At 39.6% G+C, this 20553-nt stretch overlaps 1 protein-coding gene across 1 annotated transcript in view; it reads left to right on the top strand.

Moving 5' to 3' along the window:
- MCCC2 (methylcrotonyl-CoA carboxylase subunit 2) overlaps positions 1–11552 on the top strand; it is a 55110-nt gene extending 43558 nt beyond the window's left edge. Inside the window, exons 13-17 of the mRNA XM_019728086.2 lie at positions 1242–1308; positions 3745–3901; positions 4738–4852; positions 6685–6770; positions 9442–11552. Coding sequence (XP_019583645.1) covers positions 1242–1308; positions 3745–3901; positions 4738–4852; positions 6685–6770; positions 9442–9559 — 543 coding nt within the window. The 3' untranslated portion in view covers positions 9560–11552. The remainder of the gene's footprint in view (positions 1–1241; positions 1309–3744; positions 3902–4737; positions 4853–6684; positions 6771–9441) is intronic.
- Positions 11553–20553: the final 9001 nt, after the last annotated feature.

Raw genomic sequence — 20553 nt, 5'->3', positions numbered from 1 at the left:
ATTACTTACAATACCTAATAGAATACAAATGCTCTGTAGATAGTTGTTATACTGTATTGTTTAAGGAATAATGACAAGAAAAAAGTGTACATATTCAGTACAGACTCTACCACCATAGGCCTAACTACATAGTACACTTCAGCAACAAAGTGAAAAAAAAATTTTTTTAAATATTTTGGATCCATGGTTGTTGATTGAATCTATGGATGTAGAACCCGTGGTATAGAGGGTCAGCTGTATATAGAGGTTTTGCTTGTTTTCATTTAATAATATATAAAGTGTTTCTAAAATGTTAAATATTCCTGAAATAATCTCTTTTAATGAATATATAATATACTTATTTCAATAGAGGAAATGTCAGACTGAGGCCAAGAAAATCCACCTAGTTTGGTTTGGTGGCTTGGTACAAATAAACTGGGGAGTAGTTATGTTTGGCTTCAATCTGATTTTTCATTTATAGAAGTAAGCCCTAAAAGTCTGTGTGATTTCCTTATTCTTGTATTGAGGTTGAGCAATTCCTTTGCAATTTTGTACTTGCCAGGGCATTTCCTGCAAAGTTAAATGGATCTGCAGATAGAGAGTAAAATATAAAGGAAATGGTTTATAAAGGTTTTCTTACTCAAATAATCTTTAGAAGATAGGGAAAGGAATAGTTATATTTTTGTGTTATTAAATAATTTATTTCCTAAACTCAAGGTTAGAAGGTCTCTAGCACTCATCTAAAATCCCATTTATTTGGGGGTGTGTTGGTAAGAAAGATATTACTCTAATCTTGGTGCATGAAAGAATTTCAGATGATCATGAAAACATAAATGTCATCATAGATCTCCCTAAAGAGATTATGTTCTATCTTTTTTAAAGTGTTGAACTAGGGAATTGTAGTGAGGCTCAGAAATCCTCACTGATAAGCAGTCCTTTCTTCTGTGTTATTGGGGTTTCACTTGCTGTTCGGAATGTTTGTGATTGACTTGATCCCTGATACAGCACGTGTCCTCCAGCCGTGTGCCAGTGGTCACACACGTGACTGTGCCAACACGTGCAGTACAAACCACAGCCACATGTCCCATTGATAATGGGGCTGCACGGTAGTTCTGTTGTTACTGTTACTCTACGGTCAGATTAGCCAAGCAAAGGCTAATCTTGGGTCTTTTCTTTGACCCAAGTGTGGTATTTGTAGGCTGCAAGATGATTACAGATTTGTTCACCCCCTTTATAAAGATTTTTATCTTACTTGCTTATAGGGGGCTCACTTCATCCAGTTATGCTGCCAAAGGAATATCCCTCTGCTCTTCCTTCAGAACATTACTGGTAAGGAAATAGTGTAATCATTTTGGCTGCATTGATTCTAGAGCTGCACTGTCCAGGATGGCTCATGTATTGGACAGAGCAGACATAGAACACTTCCATCAAAGCAGAAAGGTCTATTGGATAAACTCTTCCTAGAGTCTCTTTAAAGGTTAATGTCTCATGAATCTTAAATATTTTGGGGGGGTTTATCCACATTTTTAAGTGAGGCAGTTTCTGAGTTACGGTAATGCAGGCATTTGAGTGGCCTCCCCTTGCTCCTGCACGAACACACCCGCACACCCAGAGAGCAGCAGAGCTTTTTCTTGACCCTCTCTCACCACTGCCTGAGGATGTTGTCTGGCCCGTAGTCCCTTTCTCAGTACTTTGTTCCCCTTAAAGGATTTCAAGCACCTGCTATGGTCCTCACTTTTCCTCATCTTTTATTATGCAGTTAATTCTACCTCAGGCGACATCTTTTTAAAATGTACATGCACATCCTGAACCGCAGTCTGGGGATTTGAGTTTTGACTCCAAAGAATGGTGTGACCAATGTCAACTCTCTGGATTTCATGTTCCATAGATGATCTTAACATGGTGGATGAAATGATTTTCTAAGGTCTCTTATCTTATGGTTCTAGAATTCTTTTTCCTAGAATTCCATGATTCTCTTATTTATACTTGTTTTGTATGTTGTATGGTTCCTGACATATAGGAGGCACTTAAATATGTAGGCTAGCTGAAAACTTCTTTTTTGACTCAGTGTAAATCACCCATGGTTATCTCAGGTTTAAAGGAAGGAGGGGCTCTTAACCAGTTGTTGGGATCAGGCAAACCTTCATGAGAAGAGGAAGTTGGCTCTTGACAGGCACAAGGCTTTCAATAGTATTGATTTAAGTTTAAGATACTTGGTTAGATGGGTTTTGAGAGGAATTCTATCCAGATGGCAGCCTGAGAGGGCCCTATGTGTCAAACCTCATAAAAAGGCAGATATAAAGTATTCTGAAGTGTCACTAGTGCAACAGCCTTGTTTCTAATAATGATGCATAGTTTATTAACCACCATTAAGTTAAACCGTGTGCTGGGGAGATTCCTACATTTAAAAAATATATTATTCATTTATTTATTTAATTTAGCTGGGTTGGGGGCAGAGAGCAGAGGCTGAGTTTGGTTTCATAACATTGCATTCGAGGGACCTGTGTGACATCCATCTGGAGATATATAATAGGCCATTGAAAAATCTTGAACACAGAAGAGGTGTGTGAGCTGAAGGTGAAAGTGTAGGTACCATCAGAATATGGAGATGGTATTTAAGGCTGTGGGAAGAGATAAGAATACCCTAGGAAGAGAAGAGGGACAATCTGGGAGTCACTCTAATTTCTTCCACAGAGATGACACTAAGAAGAAATGGAGTATAATTATACTGTTTTTCAAGGTGGGAAGGAGAAGGATTAGAAAAAGCCAAGTGAGATGGCCTCAATCTTTTTTTGGTTTTGATTTCTGAAGGCAAAATTATCTACAGGGACTTAGAGGGGCAGCAGGGTGGTGGGTGGGGGTGGAGGTGAGTTGATATTTGAGATAGCTATTGTGGGAATATTACAGGGAGTCAAGATAAGGTAAATAAAGGAGTTCTGAGTTATTCTGATGGCCCAGCTCAGATGGGCAGAGGAAATAGGTGGTGCCTGGTGAGGGCCAGGGCTGTCCTGTCACCACTTTTGTATCTGCAGCAGGTACAGGTGCTCCATAAGAACTGGTTGAATTCAGTTGGATGACCTGATGCTGGAGATGTGCAAAGCAAGAGCAGTGACAATCCAGTAGGCTAACGAGTGTATGGTCCGGAGGGAGACACAGGAAGCCTGATTGGGTGTTTCTTAGGTGAAGAGGAAGGAGCCCAAGGCCCGGAAGGCCCAGTGCAGCTCTGAGCATCCAACAGAGCTGGGAGCTTGAACAAGTAGAAGGGTCGTGTGATGATAATGCTATCGAGTCCCTGACAGAGACTTGTAACATCTCTGAAACATTCCTTTTTATTTCATCCAAGTTTTAAAGCAGCATTTCAGAAGGATCAGTCTGTTTTTTTAAACCAGGTCAGTGAATACTACCACTCTTCACAGTTCAGCTGGCCACAGTCCGTTTTCCTTAGCTTGCCATGTCGCTCTTTCATCACCAAGCTACTGTTTTGAGATGTGTTGAAGATAAATTACATCTTTGTCTTTTTCGAAGATCTCTGTGTGCATCCAAATGAACCATTCAAAGAAAAGTTTTAAAGTGATTAGAGAAAATTTTATTTTATCTTTTAAAGCAAACTTTTTTGGGGGGTGTATTTCACATATACATATTTTGTTAGGGTGAGAGGACTGTAGTGAAATGTGATTTGACAAGTTGTCCTTCCGATACCTTGATGGAATTGACTTCTGCACATTAATCCTGTCACCCAGAGGCTCTTTCTGTTCTTTCTCTTAGGATTTATGGTTGGTAGAGACTATGAAGCTGAAGGAATTGCCAAGGATGGTGCCAAGATGGTGGCCACTGTAGCCTGTGCCAATGTTCCTAAGATAACTCTCATCATCGGGGGATCCTATGGGGCTGGAAACTATGGGATGTGTGGCAGAGCATATAGGTAGGTGATTGTCTTGATTTTCTCTGAAAGAATCACACTTCAAGTATAAGTGGTCAGGTTTATTTGAAATATAGAATGGCATTCACAAATCTTGATCAGTTTTAGCATAATTTGTATCATCTGGAGGGGTGAAATGAAATCTAGTGCTAAAAGTACTCCTTGGAAGAAATGCACAATGGGAATCAAGAAATATTTTGAAATGGCTGATTATGAATATATTATATAACATAACTTGTGTGATGTGGCTACATCTTGTTTTGAGAAAGGTGTGTAGACTTCTATATACTTGTATGTTATAGAAAAGAAGTAAGGCTGAAAATCAGTGAGCCAAGTAGCCAGCTCAAGAAGTTCAAAGAAGAACAGCATTTTAAACAAAACGAAAATAGGAAACAGGACATAGTAAAGAACAAACACAAGACAGAAGAATCAGGAAAGCCCAGAGTTGCTTTGTTTGAAAGCTTAACCAACTTTTCACTAAAAAATAAAGTGAGAAGGCACATATGCTCAATATCAGGAATGGAAAATAGGTAAAACCATAGATAAGAAGAGGATATTTTGAATACTTTTATGTCAAATAAATTTACATGAAATGGAAAAATACAGTTTATCTAACAGATATCAGAATCACCTGGAAAACTTCAAGTCCTAACCAGGTCCAGGCACCACCTCTGGAGGTTAGTGTGAGGTGGTTCCAGGCGCTGTAATATTTTTTAATCCGCAGATGATTGTAATGTGCAGCTAGAATGAAGAACCACTCATTTGAAAGGTAAACATGGACTTCTGAAAATATCTGTTAAACAGTGAACTAATTTGATCATTCTTTTTTCCCCCCATAGCCCAAGATTTCTTTACCTGTGGCCAAATGCTCGTATCTCAGTGATGGGAGGAGAGCAGGCAGCCAACGTGTTGGCAACAATAGCAAGAGACCAAAGAGCACGGGAAGGGAAAGAGGTAAATGCCATTTGTCCTCCATCTCAGAGTTTGGCTTTCGCCAGTGAACACTCTGAGGCCAGGCAGCAGTGCCCTCAGACGCCCTCCTGTTTGTGGATCTGGGGTCCAACGCGCAGCGATGTTCAGCTTTTAAGAAGACGCTGACGTGGAAGTTGTTTCAGGAGTTTGGACTTACACATTCTCTGTCTCTCTTTGTAGAGCCATTTCATTTGAGGTACCTTCTTGTGGTAATTTACAAATTTTTCAGAATCTCAAGAACACACTTCAAGAAACTGCCTGCGAGTGCCTGAGGCGTAAAGATTTTGAATCTGCGTCATTCGCAGTTAGTGAGCTTTAAATAAATCTGATTTACTTCTTGGATTTTATGACCTAAAGCAGCAGAATTTTGTTTTTTTCTATTTTACTTTTAATTGTCATGAAGGATACCTTGAGTGGGAGTACTCAGTCATCTAATGAGAGTTGATTAACATTCTTATACTGTGAGAGTATAAATGAGGAAAAATGGAAAGGACACTGGAAGCTTCATGAGAAGCAGATAAATGAACTCCTTTGTTTGTATCTTCGTTAGAGATTCTTCTGAAATTTTGCACTCATTTTTATTAGTCTTAGCTTTTAACTATTTTGTATAAGCATCATGCCTTGAAATGCATGTTCCTGAAATTGCGAGGTGCGTTGTTTCAGTCCTGCCGTGTGGGAAGCATCTGGTCCGTCGCCTAGTCTGTGTGTGGGACGGGAATAATAACAGAGCCGGAGGGTGGTCCCTGCCTCCCTGGATACACCCCACCTGTGCCTCACATCCCCAGTTGTGTTTTCTAAGCAGCAGGCACTTTGCAGACTTAAACTGAGGTTTCAGATTAACACCGACGCGTGTCCAAGCAAAAGGAAAGCTTTATGTGTGTGTGTGTGTGTGAAGGTTCCAGTATTTTGAAGATAAGTCTTAAATTCTAGCTCAGCATGGTGATCTCTTATTAAATTATTGTTCTTTGATTAATTTGATATACCGATGCATGACTTCATCTATTTTTATATATGAAAAGAAAGTACAGGATTTTAGTGGTTCTCCCTCTGAATTCTTGACCGATAAATGATATTAAACGATGGAAGTACATAAAAGAAGGTTAGATTTATTTGAAATAAGTCATTTGTTTCTGGTGTGGAATACTTTTTAAGTTGAAACTACTTTTCAGCGTTTCAGAATTAATCTGCATAAATACTTTTACATCTGAATTAATTATCCCTTGTTTCTAAATTTTTAATTAGAGAAAAATATCTCTCAGCTATCTGGGAAACTGAAAAGGTTTAAGCTTTAAAATGTTTAAAATTTTGGTTATTTTGAATGAAAATTCCCTGCTTCACCTTCTTAAACAGAAGCTGCTAAATGTAATGTAACCCTTTTGTTATAGTGTATGATTCACATCCGTTGTTGTGCCCTGCTGGACTGTGTGATAACCTTGGTTTTGACCTTAGATTGAACAGCCAGCCTCAGGATGTTGTCTCTCATAAGGGGGATATGATGGTGCATTAAATTTTTTTTTTTATTAGTTTCAGGTGTACAAAGCAACGTTAGACAATTATCCCCTCACAAAGTGACAAACCCCGGCCCCCCGCCCCCCAATCTACTACCCCTCTGACATCGTATATAGCTATTGCAGTGCGTTAATTTGATACTCATGTCTCAGATTCTGTATGTTAAGGCATCACTTGTAATCCGTACGTCACTGTGCAGATGTTGGTTGTAACAACATTCACGACAGTCATCCTTTTCTCTTGAGGGTCTCTTGAGTGGATCTGTTCTACGACAGCAGACTTACTCGTGGTTCCTTTGCTTTCAGTTCTCCAGTGCTGAGGAAGCAGCTTTAAAAGAGCCCATCTTGAAGAGGTTCGAAGAGGAAGGAAACCCTTACTATTCCAGTGCAAGGTGGGAGCCAGAGAATAACTAACTCTGATAGGCACATGTTGACAGTTAGGGCTGCAGCTTTCTGGAGATTTGGGCAGTCGGGATGGTCCATCCTTTGTGGGAACCAAAAAATGTTTAGACACAATTTTGTACGTCGTCCCTGTCCTGGGAATGTGTCCTGCTGAAACGCAGCCCCTCTCCCACTGTTGGTCTGTCGCTGCCACGCTTCACTCCTCTTCCTTTATCCCATCTCTCCTTGAGCTGTCTGGGATCTGAGTGACGCTCAGGTGCGTGCAGCCAGAGGTGGGCCACGCTGGGGCTGGGGAGTCAAGTTATAATCCTGGCTGTGTCGTTTTCAGAAATTAGTTCTGTTATAATGTTTGCTAAACTCATGGATTTCTATCATCCTCCCTCTCTTTGATTATTTTGTTTTTACCTCATTTTAAGCACAAGAGTGAATACTTTTTGTCACTTATTAACCAGTGTATTCAGAAAGTGATTAGTCAGTCACAGCCAGGGTCCATGTGTCAGCATCAAATAATTACCTCATACACCTATGTAGCTCTTAGTTTTCTGTTTGGTTCTTATCCCAGCTAATAAGGTAGTAAATTATCACGGCCTGTCCCAGCTGGAGACTTGCTGGCATATGCTTTCAGACCGCTTTTCCAACAACTCTAATGTTTTGCATTCTGAAGAGGAAGCTTCATGGGTTCCTTTTATCCCTTGGGCAGATGGAAAAAAGAAAATAACAATTTGTATCTTTTGAAATTAGGTTATGCTGTGATTTATGCCATTTACTGGTGAAGGGAAACTGGAGAGGAGGGAGAAAAGAAAAGAAAAAATTAGAATCCATTTCAATCATTTGAATGTATGTTCAAAGACTGAACATACTTATTTTAAGAGCATAATTAGTTTCAGACTTCAAATAATACCATTTGGGATTTTTTAAAAGCCTGTTTCTCTTTTTGTTAACACCTATTTTATAAGCAATTTTACAGGTACATTTTGTTGGGGTGGGTCACTGATTCTTGGAATTAGGAACAAACTGTTTTATAGTCTTTGATTTGAGAACTAAACATGTTCTGCTTTATACCGTAGCCAGTAGAAGCAAAGAGGAAATAGAAAACCATATAAAAGGTTTAAGAGAAAATACATATTGTAGACACACCTACAGTTTTTTTAGCTTAAGATTTTAACTGAAATTCACAAGGACAGTTGAAATATTAAACTTTGAAAAATAGCATATTTGGTGTGAGCCATTACTTTGTTTTCAGCCCTGACTAAGCCATCTTTTGAGAAAGATTAAATCCTTTATTACTGTCATACTTACGTTATTATTTTTTTAATGGATTATATTCAAGGCAGGAGAACAAATAGCCCAGATAGACTTATCTTTGGAAAGAAATATTGAAAGATAGTAGGTTTTTCTGTTACTTTGTAGATGTTTAACCCTTCTGTTGAAACATTTGGTGGCATGGAGACAGCAACTCTCTTTCAAAGATGAAAGGATTTTCAAGCCAGTTTATGGCACCTTCCTTGGGTTTAATAAATCTCAGGTTTAGGCTTTCACATGGCTCCATCTGTCTTTTCATCTACTACTATAACCTCCTGTGTTTTTCTTAATCCTTACATGTTACATATGCAGCATGCATGCCAGTTCTATTCTGCTCAGTTGTTTTTATAATCAGGCATTTGACTTTTCAGGCATTTGACTAAGGCCTCTTATCTGGAGCGGTTTTTTTAATGACCATCATGAAGCAGTGCCCCCATCCCACCCCACCCCTCATCACGTGCTACATCACTCTGCTGTAGGCTTCAGGAGGGAGTGTAATCAATTGACCTGCTTACAAATTACATGAGTGGCCTTTTTTAAATTGGCTATTGATACTGCAGGGTCCCTATTATGAATGTTTTATAAGCAGAGATTTGATTCATGATCTGTCAATGTAAGTATGGTTTAATAATTGATGTTATGTCCAGATACTGAAGGCAGTTTGTTTAACGAAAGCAAAACTGCCACCTACTAATGACCTTTAAAAAAAGCAATATTTCTCATTCAATTTTCTTATAAATTTGAGGTTGTCATTGAAAAGCAAACTAAAATTTCTACTTAAAAGTTTCTTCTGAAAGCAATTTAAAGCTATTTCTTGTTCTTCCTATCATAGCAAAAAATAAAGAACTACATATGCAGGTATTGTTTTATTAATAAAATATACTGAAGTCTGTTCAGTAATGTTCATAGTTTCTGAAGGAGGAGTTTTGGGGAATACACCTTTTCCAGTAGAGACTTTACCTGGGTTTGTGTGGCTCTTCATATTAACAGGAATACATCACCTTGATTTGTATGTTTGTGTGGACCAAAGAGGGACAGGAAAGTTTTCCCTGAAATAAGTAAAAATGTTTTTAGACCAGGGATTATTTTGTAGTTTCTTGTAGCAAGCTGTTCCTAAAGCCATAAGCTTGATTTGACATTCTGTGGGGGCGTGGGATGAAAGCCATTTCATTTTTCTTTCTCTCTTTTCCCTCTCTCTTAAACATGGTTTCAGCAGTGAGATTAGAGTTCACAGGATCGAATCAGTAGATCCATATATATTACCTGAAGAAAAACCTCCTTGCCATTTCTGGGTAGGGAGTATGTAAGTGGTAGTTTGGTGGTGGATTCCTAATCACTCATGTTTTGTTCTTTTGTCAGGCTGTGGGATGATGGGATTATTGATCCAGCGGACACCAGACTGGTCCTGGGTCTCAGTCTTAGTGCAGCCCTCAATGCACCGATCCAGAAGACTGACTTTGGCACCTTGAGGATGTAACTGGAATATGAAGCATCTTCTATTGGCCACGTACCAAAAATTAATACATTCATAGCATTAAAATTTTAGACTTTTTCAGCATGTGACTGTTACAGTAAAATTGTTTTCGTAACACAGTGCACTGTACTTTTCTACCTTAAAAAAATCAGTGAAGGTATTTATTTGATGAACCTCAATTCCCTGTAAATTTTCTTGGAGAGATTTTTCAGTGGCTCAGCTTTATCACCCATAAAATGAAAAGACTAATTTACAGTTATCTCTTCTAACGCACAAGTAGTATGAAAAGTCCTATAAGCTATAAATTCCAGGTATTATCGAGACTATTAATATAAAGTTGTATTCCCACCGAAATGATTACTTTGCTGGTTATGATTATGCATGATATTTTAATACATTTATTTTTTAAAAGCATCTATTACTTTTTCCTCCTGCCACTATCCTACTCCTTCTCATAATAATCAGATTTCTTGCTGACTGCACTTGAGACTGTTTTGTGCCCATTTTCTCCTCACACTACCCCTCGCTGGCTCCACGGCCAGCAGCCCTCTCAAAGGCCACCATTGAGCTCCATGTTGCTGAAGCTAGTGGGTTCTTTTCTGCCTTTATTGGATTTAATTCTGTGCAGCATTCAAATCTGTTGAATACTTCCTCCTGGAAATGCTATCCTGGGCTTCCATTTCCTAACACTCTAGGTTTTCTACCAAACTCTTTGGCCATTCTCGTTTAGTTCGCTTCGCAGGCCACTCTTCCTTTGCTGATTCTGACACCCCTTCACCCATTTGTCCTGATTTTTCACTACTAATAACGGACACAGTCTTACTTTGAAAGATACAAATAACACGGAAGTATCTCCTCATTCTTTTTTAAATTGTGGAAAATATACATGACGTAACATTTACCATTTTATCATCTTGTAAGGGTACAGTTCTGTGGCATTAAGTACATTCACTCTGTTGTGCAGCCATCACCACCATCCAGCTCTAGAACTTTTCATCATCCCCAACTGAAATGTTGTTATTAAACACTAACTCCTCATTCCGCCCCCCCCCCGCCCCCCAGCCCCTGGCACATCTTATTCTTAAACATATGTATTTCTCATGGCTTGATTTACTTTTGCTGGGCCATTTCAACCCTTCTTATGGCTTCAGTTGCCATATAAATGCAGATGATTCCCGCATCGACAGTTCATAACACAGTTCTCCCCTGAGCTTCAGACCTGGGTATCTGCATTGATTATCTTAGAGGAACTGCAGATTGTCAACAAGCTCTGTTGATTTTGCCTCCTAACTCTCACTTAAATTCCCCCAGTTACTTGAGTCTTAGAAGTGGTCTACCTGCATTCAGCCTTACCTAGTCTACTCTCTCCATCGCTCTGTAATTAGGATGGCCATTCTACATGCACATCTGGTCATGTTACCCCCTTACTTAAAGCTTTCACGGGTTCCTGTAGGATTGCCAGACCCCCAGTGCCCTCTGTGATCTTGATCATCACCGAGTCTCATCTCCTTGACTCTTCTTTTCACGCTTTGGTGCGTCAGCCGTTCTAGACTTTTTCTAGTTCCTTGAACCTACAAAGTCCTTCCCACCTCAGCGTCTGCAAGGTCCCTGCTGCCTGAACTCTTCTAGTCTCCCTTACACACTTATCTTTCTGTCTCTGACTTCCCTGGGCTGAGTTAGTCACCCACATTATGCTCTTGTAAAGCACCATCCACTTCCTGTCACTTCTCTGTCTTACATGTTTATAAGAAATATAAACATTTCTTTAATATTACCCTCCTGCTAGAATGTAAGCTCCATGAGAGCAAGGATCTTCCTGTTTAGCCTGTATCTCCAGTGCTTGGCACTTGTAGGTGCTCGAATATTTGTTGAATTAATGAAAAAAATCCATATTTTAATTGATATCCTGAGGCCACGCCATTTTAAAATTAAGTGATTGGTTATATGAGCTAATACAACTATCAAATGCTTTTCTAATAAATTAGTATTTCAGACATTTCTGTGTGATGTTCAATTTAGGTTACATTTGTGTATTAGAAGTTAATTTAGTTTTTTGAGTTGGGTGCTAATAGATGATCTCAATTCAGAGGTAACTTGCATTTTTAGAAGGATGCAGGAGGAGGTCATCAAGAGAATATGAAATGTTTTCATTTCAATCAGCAGGGTTGCATTCCTTCTGGAAGCTTTGAAGGGAAAAATTCATTTTTCAGCTTCTAGAAGCCTCCTGCCTGCTTTGTAATTTTTATAGATTTCAGTATGATAGCAAACATATAATATGTATTAGCATTCTAAAGAGCCATTTAATTGACTCAAGAAAAGCGTTTACCATAGTGCAGGAGCAATTTTATTTTCTGTAGCACCCAGCATTTCAGTATGTCTGGCAGTTTTTTCTTTCATAAAGTTGGCCCAAGTCACAGGTTTGTGCAGCTCCTTATGTTATGGAAGAGAAGTGTCTGAGGGAGAATAAAGTCTTAGAAGACGGGGATTTAATAGAGAACTTACTGAAGAGAAAATGTGACCAGAACTACTTCTTAGGAGTAAACTGGAAAAAAAAGATATTTTTAATGTGCAGTTCAGTGTTAATTGTAAAAAGTGAACAAATAGAATTTTGGAGTACACCAGTTCCTCGAGTAATATCATTTCATGTCTTTTCGTTCATCATTTTGTTTGAAGTCGTTTTGTTACAGCGTTGATGGGGAAATAAAATGGATTCCTGGCCAGGGCCACTGCCTGCATGGGTTTTCTCCCAGGACTCCAGTTTCTTCCCACATCTGAAAGATGTGCATGTGAGGTGAGGTGAATTGGGTTGTCTCAATTGTCCCAGTCTGAGAGATAGATAAATGATAGATAGATAGATGGATAAATAGATAGAAAGAAAGAATGTGTGTGTGTATGTGCCCTTGCCCACGCCCTGAGCTGCCAAGATAGGCTCCGGTGACCTGTGACCCTGAACTGGAACAAGCAGGTAAGAAAATAATTATCTTACTTGTTTTTATTAATCTTTCTTAAATGTATGTCTAGTTCACATTTACTTCACAAGTGTTTTGGGTCTTTAATTTATAAGTTTAGTGATGTTTCATTTCCTTCAAGTCACAGTTTCCAAGAACCTATCAATGACGTTAAATGAGGACTTACTGTACTCAAACTAATATCGAGAGGGTTCTGTAGAAACCGTGTTTGACATTTTTCAACCACAGCTTTATTCATCACATTTCTATAGCTATAAGATAATTAACTTGTTTTAAAATTATAATTTAAAACCCAACAAGGTTATTTGTAGAAAAATTAGAGAGTAAAGAAAATAAAGTAAAAATTCTACATAATCCCACCACTCAGAAATAACAGCTGCTATTAATATTTTGTTGTGTACTATTCCCTTTTCTCTATAAGAATTTTTTTTTTGCAAAAAAGTTATAATCTGCAATGTAGTGTAAATGTATAGACATGTTTACATGTTATGTAACATTTCCTCTACAATAATTTTGGTTTTGCATGATATTACATTGTATCGTTGCCCAGTTTGATTTAGCCACTCCCCTATTGTTGGACACTTAGGTTATTTCTGGTTTCCCACTATTACAAAATAATGCTACAGTAAACATCCTGTAGTTTCTTTACATAGCTGTGATTATTTTGTTAGTACAAATTCCTAGAAGTGGAATTTTTTGATCAAAGTGTATGTAGACTTTTTAAGGCATATTGCTAAATTCTGCTCTATTAATGTACATTTATGCTACAATTATTGCTGGATATAATGATGACCCTGGTTCTTTCCTATACTGAAATAACTTCCAGTGGAATTAAATTGTTTAGGAAACAGTGTTTCCTTTAATTTTTAAATATTGTATCTAGATGATAATGTCACATTCATAACAAATTGTGCAGACCCAGCACAAATGTGTGGGAGGCATCATGGTCATGGAAAGAAACCTAGACTGGGAGAAGAACAGGTCAGCCCTACTTCTGCTACTAAAAAGTTGTGTGAACTTGAGGAAGATGGGAAGGGAAAAATCAGCCTCTCTGACCTAGCAGTTGTTTCCTTCTCTTTTCAGATGTCCATGTTTCTTTTTCCACTTCCTGGGATCCTGTTTCTTTCTACCAGGACTGAGGAAAGTCGGCTGAGAATTGGAGGAATGGGAGGGTTTTAGAAGGTGAGGATTTAATAGAAAACTTACTGAAGAGAAAACATGACAGAATTACTTGTCAGAAGCTAGAAAAAAAAAAAGTAGGGTGTGATAAGAGCTTTTTTAATTCTACACATAGTGTATCAGATGGCTTGGTGAGACTGATGGTGGAGACTGTTTACCAGGATAATGCCTTCTTCAGTTTTGTCAGTGTTTAAGTTCATTTGTCAAATGAACTAACATCTACTGAAAGCCTACTATGTGGCTGGCTTTGAGGTGGGATACAGAGATAAGGACCTGGTGCCTAACCTCGTGCAGCAGTGAATCAGGTGAGCTGAGAGTATTTTCACCTGCTCAGGACCCCTCTAGCTTTTGGTAACTTCACCCTCATTCTCCTTTGGGAGCTATCCCTCTCCTGTTTTGTGCAGTTTAGGGGAGTGTCAAGCAAAGAGCCCTGGTCCCCAGCTGAGAGCTGGACACCTCACTGAGCCTTAGCCAGGCTGACTTTCTCCAGCGTCTGATTCTTGAGCAGAGGTACAAAGATGGAAGCTGACTGGCCCTGAGTTGTTCCAGGGGACTGTTAGAGGCTGTTTGTTCATTCTTGCTCTGGGCTCCCTGGCACTCTAGTTACTGAGACTCTGTGAGCCTGAGGTATCCTGGCATCCTGTATTTTTCCAATAATCCTTTAAAAAATTTTTTTGCCGGAGTCAGGCTCCTGTGCTTGTAGCAACAAACACTAACTGGTAGCATGCCCTACAAGTCAAAGGTTAAAATAAGTTCCTCTATATTTTCAAACTTGGTGAAAGCTTCAGTGCCTGCATTTAAAAAAAATCTTTTTAGAAATGAAACCACTGGAACATTGAAACTAAGTTGAAAAGATAATGGAGACAGAAGAGTAAACTGAGGATATTGGCCCTTCAGATACACAGAGCATTCAAAGGAGGATGTGCCATCCCAGTACCATCAGTAGTGAGGAGGGATCGGGTGTTTAAACTGCCACAAGAGAAACTCGATTTATTGCAACCTTTATGATCATTGAAATATGTCATTGAGCAAGATTTTAAGTTACTCTTAATTGGAAATCTGGCTAACATATCTGACAGTCTCTCACTGGGGATAATTTAAAGACAGCCATACCAAGAGACAGAAGGTAGAACTACGTGACTTCTTAGGTAGCCTCAAGGGACCTTTTGGGGAGCCGTAGTCCACAGTACTGGTCTTTTAAGAATGGTAAACAGATTGTCTATAATCTCTTTTGACATGTGAACACTTTTTTACATGAATGTTTGCAAGTATTTGTGAGGCTCCTGTTCTTATTTTGGAGCTATTGGTGTCTTTTATTTTCACTTTGTCTTGATTTTTGTGTGGCCTATCTTCTAACCTCTTTCCACCACAAGTGTTATAGAAAAGGTAACTAAAGGATCACGTTTCTAGAGCTGAACACTATACGTAAAGGAACAATGGAGTCTGAACTGGGGCATAATTTAAATCTATACCAGAATGGATCTAGCATTCTGGGTAAGAGATGGAGAATTACTTGCTGGACAGAGAGCTCAGTTTTAAATCAAGAACTTGGTTCTTGTCTAGATGGTGGTAATAACTAGCTGTCTTATCTTGGGTTAGTCTTTCCTTATCTCTTTATAAGGGAGTGGGGCTAGATTAGTGGTTTTTCCCTCTGGTTTCAAATTAGAATCAGCTGAGTTTTTAAAACAATCCCCGCTGGAATCAGAATCTTTGCGGGGAGTGATGGGATATTTTTAGAGTTCCCCATAACTGCTTTAGAACAATGATTCTCGAAATTCAGATGGCTTCAGAATTGCCTGGAGGGTTTTTTAAAACACAGATTGCTGGGCTCCAGCCCAGATTCTGACACTGTTGGTCTGGCGTGGGCCCCAGAATCTACATTTCTAACACATTTCCAGCTGATACTACCGGTCTGGGATCACTTTGGGAAACCCTGACTGCTCCAGGTGATCTTGAAGCTCCTTCCTAGCTCTATAATTTTAGGATTCCAAGATCAGTTTCTGCCTTGGTGATACTATCACTCTTGTGTAGTTTGGGTTAGGTCACTGTACATTTCCCTTCCTCCCCATTTTCAACGTGGGGTGAATTGGTCTTAACTTCTTGGTCAGTGATTCACAGCCTCACTGATCCCTAGATTCACCTGAGGAACTTTGCTTATGAAATATCCTGATGCCCAGGCCGGACTCCATGCAACTTAATCAGATTCAGGTTAAGATGCAGGAATCAGTTTTTAAAGCTCCCTCAAAAGATTGCAATGTGCAGCCAAAGCTGAGAGGCACTTCTCTGGGTAAGGCCAGATCGGGTGATGTCAGAATGGAGCAGCTGAAATTAATGGAGCTCATTTCAAGACACTTCCATGAATTTAAAATCTTAAATTGTGTGTGCATTTTTTAGGTGTAACTAACAGCCTAGATAAAAGTTTGCCTTGTTTTGACTTCTATATGTACCTCATTTCAGGATAACTACCAAAAGTTGTTACCAATAGCTGAAAGTTGCTAATGAGGTTTATCCAAGGGGATGGAAAGAAATAAGATCAGAGCAAAAAGAAAACAAGCAAAAACAGGAGAAGTCTTTTACATAATGGGGCATAACGGCAGTGGACATTTCGCTTGTACAGAATTGTTCTCTGAGTCATTTCTTTACGCCCTGGTGCCTTTGTTGCAACAGCTCAGTGGATTAAAATGAGGACGTGAGTCTCCGAGGACCTCTACCAGTTCCTCACTGCCAACCAACCGTGACTAGATAAAACAAGAATATTCATCAACACGGATGCTTGATAACTGGAAATTACGTTTAAAACGTTTTTATTATGGCAAAATACACATAACACAAAATGTATCATTTTAACCATTTTAAGTGTGCAGTTCAGTGGCATTAGCGACATTCACATTGTTGGGCAGTGTCACCTCCATCCATCTAGAGCTTTTTCCTCACCCCCAACTGAAGCTCTGTATTCATTAAACAGTAACTCCCCATTTTTTCCTTTCCCCAACCCCTATTCTACTTTCTATGAATTCGCCTATTCTGTGTGTATAAGGGAATCATACAGTATTTGTTCTTTTTGTGTCTGGCTTATTTCACTTAGCATGATGTCTTCAAGTTTCATCCAGAGATTTTTTTTTTTTTTTTATCAAATGTATCCATGTCACACTTGAACTAGGTCCATAAAGGTGTCGATGTTATTGCAGTTAAACAAACACACAGGTGACAGAGACACTCCTATCCCCGGAGCCTTTAGGCGGCCTTGGGATGGGCGGAGGTTGTATGCATCAGGCCTGCTCTCAGCAGCCGCAGCTTCCTAGCTGCTCAGTCCAGAAGCATGGATGTCGCTGTGATTCTTTCCTCTTCCTCACCCTGACGTTCAGTTGTTCAACAAACCTTATTGATTCTACCTCTCACATGCCTCCCTAAATCCTTTTTTATTTAATCCCTGAACTAGCCTCAATCAGACTGCTCTCTATTCTCACTTGGATCAGTGTTAGAGACTCCTAACCCACGTCCCTGGTTATCACTGCCATCAGTCATTATTTCATTAACTCATCCAGCAAATGTTATATTGCACAAACACTTCTTGTCAGGCCCTAAGCTGGCCTCTTAAGTTACAGTCTTCTGCGCAGCCATTTGTCTCAAATAAATCTGATTTTACCCAAGTACATCTGATTCTAGAGCCCAACTTTTCCCAGGGCACTCACATCCATCCAGTAAGGATGGAATAAAGATTCAGAACTCTTGGAGGTGAAATCAAGGGTTCAAAACAACAAGAGGAAATTTAAGAGTAATAAATACAAAGTCCTAATCTAAATTCAGGAAAATAAATACTTATGTACAGAATTAGGGAAACCTGACTTTGCAGCAGTTTACATAAAAAAACAAACAAACTGGAATTTTGGTTATTAACAACGTCTATACAGGTTAACAATGTGGTGAGACTCCTTATAACATTCTAGGCTGCACTAATTTTAAAAATGCCCTGATCATGGGCCATAATAATGCCTATACTTTTAGGCTGACTCTCATCTTCAGTGCTATAAGCTATATTCCATGAAGAATATTGACAAACTAGAGCAGGGCATGCAGGGTGGTGGTTCTAAGGCTCGGGAAGTGGGCCACGGCTATACTTAGGGACTATGCAAAAAACACAGGTTTCTGGGATGCACCCCTGGATATTTTCAGTGATTCTAATGCACATCTGATACGGAGGACATGAACAACATGGAAAATTTTGAAGGGAGTGGATATTTCGCTTAAAGAGACAGGACTATGGGTAGATATAATAGGTGTCTCCAAGATCTGATGGGTTGTCGTTTGTAAGTTGAGGTGGCAGAATGAGGGGAAGTGTGGAATGATTAGGGAAGCTTTAGTAAGAATTTCCTAATAATGCGAGCTGTGTGGTTATGGATTAGCCTGTCCCAGGAAAGATTAAAGAGAAGCCCGGATATCAGGATGCTGCAGGGCAATACCTCAAACTTGAATGTGAATATGAATCACCTGGGGATCTTAGTATCATGCAGATTCTGATCTAGTAGGTTTGGAGTAGGGTTTGAGAGTCTGCATTTCTAATGAATTGATGCCCTTGCTTCTGGTAGTAGAATATCTATTGTTTGCTCCAAGGAAAGGCCAGAAAATTTGATCTCTTTCTTCTTCTGTATCTTGTTGTGTGGAGGTGTAACTCGGGGATCTGTGGCGCTTCTTGCTGTAGGAGGATGAAGCTGACAGAGGGTAACAGAGCTGCTGAAAGGATCTGGCTGCTTGATCACCTCCCAAGCAAACTACCTGTATCTAAGTCTTTGTCTGAGGGTCTACTTTTGGGAAACCCCAAATTTAGACATCTGTCAAGAGCTCTGAACTTGGTTGCAGCCACTCTCTGCATAGTGTGGTTTCCTTTACTCTGCTTCATGAGTCGATACCCTCTCCAGAGCTTTTGACCTCGATGAATTCTTTTTTATATCCACTGATAACCTCCTGTCTATATCTCCGTTGCCAGCTTATTCCCTTTGTGCTCCTTTCTTTCATTGTATTGGTGTGTAAAGAGGGTGAGGAGACACATCTTGCTTATTTGGCTTTCCTCAGTCAAAGCCTGCCTGATCTCTTTCCCCTGACTTCCTACGTATTTTATCATCATTTGTCCACAATCCAGCAGTCACGGAACCCTTAAATCTGTTTTTTCCTTTCACATTTTTGCATGTGCTTGCTCTCTGCCTGGAAGTTTATTCTCCTGGTCTGACTGACAAACTCCCACATTTTCCTCAAATTTCTGCTTAAACCTTTGCTCTTCTATCACATTGTCCCTAATTTGACCCTCCTTCTTCCGCAGTTATAATAGTGAGTTCACTCTCTGTCTCCGTTACTTGAGTGTATGTCTGCAAGGCTCAGGACTATAGCTGTTTCCTGAGCACTGTCCTTAGCACACTGCCTGGCCTGCCACCTCGCAGGTGCTGTAAGAATTGTTGACTGTACAAATAAATGCCTTCCTTAAAGGTACGAACAGCAGCTTAGCTCAATGAGTCAACACCTAGAACAGGATCTGCTGCACAGATTGGCCTCTCCAGAGTGACTGGGGGAGCTGTCTATCCCCAACCACCCTTTGGGGAAATGCTCATAAGATGAACACTTGGGACAGTCAAGGTGAGGCTGTGGGGACAGCAGATTGGTAGGGACATGAGCGAGAAGTGAGGTTACTGTGTTCTGTCCAAGTGTTTGTCTATTGTCCTCTTGAAATTGTTGCTAGGAGTTGATTGCGTGATGTCTATCTCTCACCATTCATTTTTTTAACCAGAGTATGGAGGTGGAAACTTGGAGCCGAGTCTTGGGTTTGAAGTCCCAGTAGCTCCACACTTGTTAGTTTTGTTTTTGTTTTAAAGATTTTATTGGGGAATATTGGGGAACGGTGTGTTTCTCCAGGACCCGTCAGCTCCAAGTCGTCGTCCTTCAATCCAGTTGTGGAGGGCGCAGCTCAGCTCCAAGTCCAGTTGCTGTTTTCAGTGTTTAGTTTCAGGGGGTACAGCCCACCATCCCATGTGGGAATTGAACTTGAAACCTTTTTAAGAGCTCGCGCCCTAACCAACTGAGCCATCCGGCTGCTCCCATTACTTGTTAGTTGTAATTTGGGGACAAGTTACTCAAATTCTCTCTGCCCCAGTTTCATTATCTGCTGTGAAGATTAAGTGAATATATGTTATTTATTTATATTATTTATTATATTGTTGTATTTGCATATATGTATATATGAATAATTATACATATATATGAATAATTATACATATGTGTGTATACATTATACAATTATACATATATAATTATATATAATTGTACATATGTATAATTAATACATATATACATGTATATGACACATATATGTGTATATATATGATTATATATGTGATTATATATGTATAATCACTTAAAGTCCATAGAGGGCAAATACTAAGCCCTAAGTGTTAGATAATATTAATATAATAATTACCAGGTGACTAATGCAAGATTTTCGGAGGTGAGGTGGCTTGCCCAAAGCCACAAAGGAGGTCTAGGATGGGTCTGGAGTGATAAATACAAGTTTTGAGATTCACAGACCATTTAAACCCCCGGCTGCGAGAGCCCTGCAGCCTCTGGCTGGCCCTCACTGCCCCTCAGACGCTCAGAGCTATGCCTGGATCCAGGCAGCAGGAGAGGATGATTCAGAAAGTCTGGTTGATTCCGTCACCAGAGCTCTGATATGCATTTGGCATCAAAAGCTGAATGTTCCCTCGAGGGCTCATTCAAGCCCAAGTCACTGTGTTTTTGTCTCTGTGGGCACGTGGATGCAAAAAGGAACCGAACCTTAGAAGAACTGATCCCTCGATATTGAGCATG

Source organism: Rhinolophus sinicus, linkage group LG03 (genome assembly GCF_036562045.2).
Source record: "Rhinolophus sinicus isolate RSC01 linkage group LG03, ASM3656204v1, whole genome shotgun sequence".
Taxonomy (NCBI): domain Eukaryota; kingdom Metazoa; phylum Chordata; class Mammalia; order Chiroptera; family Rhinolophidae; genus Rhinolophus; species Rhinolophus sinicus.
Note: the sequence above shows the minus strand (reverse complement) of the source record. Positions and strands in the feature narration are given on the sequence as shown.